Below are 6,852 nucleotides of genomic sequence, written 5' to 3'. Positions count from 1 at the left end.
ATGGTTGCTACCGACAGTATCCACATCGTTTCGGTCATGCGGGTTCGACCGAATATCCGGTTTGTGCTGGTTTAGAGAAAACGGTGGAATACGTTTTGCTCGTGTGCCCGCGTTTTCACACAATGCGTGACTGCATGCTTGCCACATGCGGGGAGGACACAACTCCGGACAATCTTGTCCAGAGGATGTGTAGGGATGAGTTTGGCTGGAGTGCCGTTTCAATGGCTTGAAGTTACAGAGGAGGTACCGTATTACCCCGCTAATACGACACCGACTGTATAACGTATAACCGGGGTAAACTTTTAATTCGACAAACTGGTCACCCTACACCACCATGTTCATTGAAATTTGGCAACTCTATTTTTGTTTTTGTTTTGATTTCCGGATTTGGAATGAAACATAATTTCATCAAATATCGCGGTGGCGCGAATGAAAAGCTCGTTTTTTCTACGATTGTTGCCATCCTCAGTTCATTCCGGTTGGTCTCCAGGCGGTTTGGGTGTTGAATAGCACCAACTCAGAACTTTGTGAAATTTGCGGCTGCAAGAGGAGTTGCTGCGGGTGTGAGTATAAGCGCAATATCAAACTGTTTTGCATTTACAGTGTACATCGCTGTGACATTTGAACACTTTTTAATTCGACATGTGTCGTATAAGCGGGGTACGAATTAAAAAGTGTCGTATTAAAACGTGTCGAACCAGAGGGGTAAAACGGTACGTAGTTACAGACAAACAGACGTAACACTCTGATAATTCCCATCGTACTTCGATTTAACGATCTTTTTCAAAATTTGATAGTTGGCCAACTACCCACCTGTGGCGCTCACATCGTTTTTGTTCGAGTTTTACGTTTGGTCACTACCGCCACCTGATTGATGGTCGGCCAAACTTAGTCATTTTAGCATTGGGCGAGTATGTTTCCGTGACTAAGATTTGAATCGAAAAATGTTCGAAGTGTTCCGTCTGTTTGTCTGTGACGTAGTCGTACCGGTGCCATGCGGTTGAAGTCGACCCTTACAGCAATTAAGTGGTCGCGGGGGGAACATACTGGTAGCGTTGCTGACGTGGAGTCGGTCTCCTGTGTTGGATTCGAGCCCACGGTTGGAAAGGGGTCCCCAGCAAGATCGGGGCAGGTGGAGTCCCCATGTTGGCTCGTCCTTCTGATTGCTGTTTGCACGCGCCCTATCAACCAGATTCTGATTTTCTTTATAGTTCTTTATCTGTCGATAGCGATCGCCATCGTTTCAAAACAAATCAATATCGATCGACATCGAAAATCTCTCACTGGTTGACCGGGCTGTTGGAGGTTAGGTAGCGTTGAACGCTCGGGTAGCGTCGAACCTTCAGGTACGGGTTTTGAGTGTTGGAGCGAGGTAGATTTGTTGGCGTAGGTATGTTGTTATTAAAGAAGATAGTCAAATTGTATATACCTAGAATGAATAAAGAGTGTGACGGTTGCTGATTGAGGTATCAGTCGGCAGCCGTCTAGTTTGATGGAAGATGTCTAGCGTTTTATTTTCATTGTAATTTAGAAACAGGCATCGACGGAGCTAGCCTCGCTATGGCCTGCGTGGCCATGGTGGACTAGCTCCAACACGGGCGGTATCAGTTCTTGATATACTTGCTGTGCAGTTGGGAGCAGGCGTGGTGTCGACCCTGCCCGCCATCCGAGGGCAAAAGGAGTGGCAAGGGAGCCTGGCTAACTCCCCAAAGCGTGTCATCGATATCCGTTGCAGCCGACTACGCCCCTATCTGAAGCAATGCTTCCTTGGTGGCTAAGGAGAGACGAAGGGTTTGGCGGCCGTGGGAATCTTGTTTAGTGGGTCGGGAAAATTGCAGCTTTGGATTCCCAAAGACAGTCCCTAACACAGTCCCTAACCCTACACACTTAGTTTTCTTTGCCGAATGTCAGCAAAATAATTGCCGAGTTTTGCACAGCCGAGTGCTCAGCAATCATCTCGGCAAAAGTTCGAGTTTCTGGGGAATTCGGCAATTTTCCATCCGACTAAATGTCAAATAATGCTGACAATCTCGGCAACGAAATTACTGACTTCTCGGCAAAAACTGTACAATAACAAACCGTAAATTGCCGATCAACCAGCAAATGAAACACAATTTAATTTACCGAGTAATCAGCAACTTAAGAAACTTTTCGAGGATTTTCTTCAACTTTACTTTAAGGTGAATATATGACGAAGCCACACCTGGAATTTTCAAGAGCACAAATCTGAAGAACCGAATGTCAGTTTGCGCTGAAAAGTTGATCGATTGGTTACCCGCTGGTGGTGACCAATCGATCAACTTTTCAGCGCAAACCGACATTCGGTTCTTCAGATTTGTGCTCTTGAAAATTCCAGGTGTGGCTTCGTCATATCTTCACCTTAAACAACGATTTAGGAAATATTCATTTTATTTGTGATTTTCATCAATAGTTCGGTCACAGCAAGCTATTTTTCCAGTAGTGCGCAAAGCTACAAGGCACGTCATGTTGAACATCCGAAGAAACACTTGTCGGACGACGAACATCACAATGTTTAACACGCTGAATTTCGCACATAACAAGGCACCAGTCTGAAAGTGCGAAATACATAAAGAAAACTACCAAAAAATGAAAATCGAAAACAATACTTACGGAGCTGCAGTTTTGCGACTTTGATCCTTGGATTCCAACGCGCAGTCCATTACGGCACCGTAACTGTTTTCCGTCATTCAAAGCTGGCTGAATAACACATGAAATAACCAAAAACTCTGCAGCAAAAAACGAACGCTTTTCAGTAAACCTCTTGAAATAAACATGGCGCTTGAGGGGGCGCGTTCGCGATTTCGAGTGACAGCTGGCAATGCTGATTCTCGGTAATATGTAACGCAATTATCCCGGCAAACGCATTTGCTGAAATCGGTAAAATCTCAGAGTGCCGAGTAGATCAGCAATTTTGTTTGACGAAATTCGGCATGCTGAGCAACTTTTACGGATTCTTAGTAAATATTTTTACGGAATCTTGGCACTCAATGTTTTGGTTACTGAAATATCAGTAATTTTCTGATTTGCCGTTCATACTCGGCATTTATTTTTGCCGAGCTCGACAATTAGTGTTAAGTGTTAAGCCTACGGCAGAAAATCCCCGAATAAAGAGATAAAAAAAAATTATCCCCCCATGACTTAGGAAGAAAAAAACATGTACGTATCAGGGACACTCCAGAGGTCTCAGGGGGGTTAGGGGATCTCATGGGCATTTGAAGGGATCCCAGGGGCTTCAGGGGGTTCCTGGAGATCATAGCGGCGCTTCAGTTGATTTCAACTGGCCTAACGAAGTCTCTGGGAGATTCCAGGGGGCTCTTTGGCGCTTCTCGGGGTCTCAGAGGTATTTCAGGAAGTTTTAGGGGTTTCAACAAGTCTTCAGTGGATCTCAGAGGGTTTGAGAGGTGTACCTGGAGGTCTCAGGGGCGTTTCAGTATGGGATTCAGGGGGTACCAGTAGGTCTCAAGGGCGTTTCCGGAAGTTTACGGGGAGGCCCCAGGGAGTCTCATGGATGCTTCATAAGGTCTCTGTCAGAACGCCCTTAAAGGCTCCTGAAACCCTCTGAAACGCCCCTGAAGCCCCTTGGAACCCCGATAGACGATACCTTCCAGATAGTCGAAGAGTTCGTCTACCACGAATCCTTCACGAAGGCGTGTTATTAGAGGAAATCATGTCTACTATGCTGCCGTTCTACGCATAGTTGTCCCATGTTATATGGGATTCCCATATAACATGGGACAATTGGGCGTAGAACAGCAGTATGGCCATCAGATGAAACTGCTTCAGGAATTATTCCACCCGGCCACCAAATGTACCATCTACAGAACACTAATAAGACGATCATGGAACCAGAACTATGATCGGAGATATCCTGCAAGTACTTAGAGTATTCAAGCGTTACTCTACGCGATGAACTTAGCATCCAGAAGATATTTTGCCAAAACTGGAAGGACACGGTGGGCAGAGAATCGTAGATGATCTTGTTAGCATTGGGCGTGACCCAGGATAGAGAGCGGTATCCGCAAACCGAGTACTGAGGCATAATATTGATAATTATGTTGTATCATAAATGATATGTAAAACAATTATAAATTCAATATATGTAACCACATCAAAACGTAGCCCTGCGATTACCTGGAGTATCTATAAGTGCTTGGGATGATCGAGCGACGCGTGCCAAAGGAAATAATGGAAGGTTATGATGGTTAAGGCACGATGTGAGAGTGCCACCTTTCTGATTTTTGTCTAGTGTGGGATACGAATTGAGCAGAGTAAATAACGTGAAGCTGTTGACGAGTGTCAACCACGAAGAATCGAAGGTACACTCGTTTTGTTAATAGGAATACTTCATTAACATTCTTCCCCTTCCACGATGACATGAACTTGTGTTGTGTTACATTACTTAATCATTTTTGTCAGCCTATTGTATTGAATTGATGAATGATCGAATAAACGGTTTCTTATGCGCTACACCTCTAGAAGAACCACAACCTTATATGTTAGCCGTTAATGCACCTTTTCATACTCAATACATTGTAACGCATCACCATTCTCACAATTCCAGCGATTCCGTCGAAATCAAACTTGCCAACGGAGTGTTTGCACCCAAAGGTATGCAGTTCGATCAAAAGTTCCAGTTGATCGCCGAAAGATTCTACGGATTGGAAACCCATTATGTTGATTTCCGGACCAAAATACAAAACGCTATCCAAACTATAAATGCGTGGGTGCAACGACTAACTCATGGTCGAATATCGCAAATCGTAGCGAAGGTCAACACCACTTCGATGCTTGTGTTGACCAACACGCTGTTCTTCAAAGCCACGTGGGAAGAGTCTTTTATTAGAGAAGGTACCAGGCCAAGACCGTTTTTCCTTGATGGACCAAACAAACCTGCCGTGAACGTACCCATGATGGTAAATGGCGGCTGTTTCCCCTACTATTACTGGGGGATCTGAAAACCCAGGTTCTTGGAATTCCATACAAAGAAAAAATCACTCTATATGCCTTCTTACCAGACAACTCTACCAAAGATAAAGTGAGGTTGTTGCAGACCCGCCTCAATACTGTAACCCTGAATGATGTCATCAGCAAAATGGAGATGAAAGTCGCTGCGGTTCAATTTCCTAAGCTGCATGTACAAAACTCACTGAATCTGAAACAAACTCTTGAGCAACTCGGAGCAACTGCAGTGTTCAACCAGGCTGAAAGTGACTTGAGTCACATCTGGCGCAACCGCACAGCCGTATCAGTGTTCAACTACAATGATGCCTTCGACATCCTTGAAGACACCCGTAAAAATGCCATCATAGAACTTCGCCACCAGCACGGTAACTGCGTTATCATCGAGAAGGATGTCTCCAGCCGTGTCCTGTGTGAAGAGAACGAACTCTGTCGCTTCAAGGGTGGGGCATGTGTGTGTTGTGCGGCATTGGGCCCGGGGAAACGGTATCGCAGAGGCTACGATGGGTATTTTAACTTCCGTCTGTACGTGAATGAAATACTTCATAAGATCGATCTGGTGGTCAACGAAAAAGGAACGGAAAGTGGCGCAGTGGTGGTACCATTTATGGACAGGAACTTTCCACAGGTGAATTTCAAGGTGAATGGACCATTTCTGATACTGGTGCGGCACGAGAAGACCAAGCTTCCGCTGTACTACGGTGCTGTATTTGATCCGAGATTCTGAAGAAGTCATAAACTTTGAAATTACCACAGCTTTATCATTGTAGCTTTTCCAAAAAAAAAATGTCATTCACATATAACTAATATAAACCCAATATAAACCGAACAAACGATAATCATCATAAAATTACTAATTTACATATTTAAGTTACTATGTTCATTTATTCAGAAATATAGAGTATTTTTGCTGATTACGTTAAATAAACATCTGATAATTCAAGCTTTCGTTAGTTTTGAAGAATTGATTCAAACGCATTCACATCAATCACTATGTAACTTCAGCACTTACAACGCTAGGTCTGGTTCTGTCTCTACCCGCAATCATGCACTTCGTCATGGTCGAGATTTTTTGTGGAGTCTATTTTTTCTGTCACTTTCTTCGTATGAACAAAAATACTTTTTTACCTAGTATACTCCACTGCCATACGATTGATTTCTTTTCTCTCTCACGTTCACGGGCATATCTGCAATGATCGGTTTCTCTTCATCGATTTTCCCTTCGAATTATTTCAGGAAATACGATCAGTGTTCGTATAATTTCCGCACGTTTCAGCTTCATTTCCCGCCTAAGTTATTAACCAAACTGAAAATCTTTAAAGATAAATCTCTCATTAGCGAGATGGCACGGTAAAGGCTGGGTATGCTGCGCAATTCAGATCCCATTGTGATCCACTAGCCTTTGCCCAGCAACTCCTATCCCTACCTCCTCGAGGAGGTGGTACCGGTTGGAAACTATGAGCAACCTTGGAAGATCCGGTAACCAACCCCGGTGGGAACTTTGGTCGTAGGCCAACAGGAAAAGGGGGGGCTTGCTTCGCCAAACCTGAGCGTCTGATCCCCATGTTAGGGGTGACTGATCAATGTCCGAGTGCCGGGAAAGGACTCTAAGCTCAACTATTCATTATGGTCCTCCGGAAAGTAGGGGGTTGGTGTCAGGCCCTACGAGCCAGCCGTAAAAAACCATTGTAACGGAAAATCAGCAACAGAATAATACGAACCAAGACCAACGGCAACGACCCCAGCGAACAAAAAGGACTTGCGATTGGAAACTCGGTACGTGGAACTGCCGGTCTCTCAACTTCATTGAGAGCACCCGCATACTCGCCGATCTACTGACAGCGGGTTCGGAATCGTAGCGCTGCAGGAGGT

At 44.6% G+C, this 6,852-nt stretch overlaps 1 protein-coding gene across 1 annotated transcript; it reads left to right on the top strand.

Moving 5' to 3' along the window:
• LOC115260913 (serine protease inhibitor 28Dc-like) lies at nucleotides 1–6,375 on the top strand. Its single transcript, XM_062847881.1, has 3 exons — nucleotides 1–59; nucleotides 4,583–4,843; nucleotides 4,897–6,375. The coding sequence occupies exons 1-3, from the start codon at nucleotides 1–3 to the stop codon at nucleotides 5,705–5,707; spliced, it is 1,131 nt and encodes a 376-aa protein (XP_062703865.1). The 3' UTR covers nucleotides 5,708–6,375.
• Nucleotides 6,376–6,852: the final 477 nt, after the last annotated feature.

This window comes from Aedes albopictus, chromosome 2, assembly GCF_035046485.1.
Source record: "Aedes albopictus strain Foshan chromosome 2, AalbF5, whole genome shotgun sequence".
Classification (NCBI taxonomy): Eukaryota; Metazoa; Arthropoda; class Insecta; order Diptera; family Culicidae; genus Aedes; species Aedes albopictus.
The sequence above is the reverse complement of the archived record's forward strand: the minus strand, read 5'-3'. Positions and strand labels throughout refer to the sequence as shown.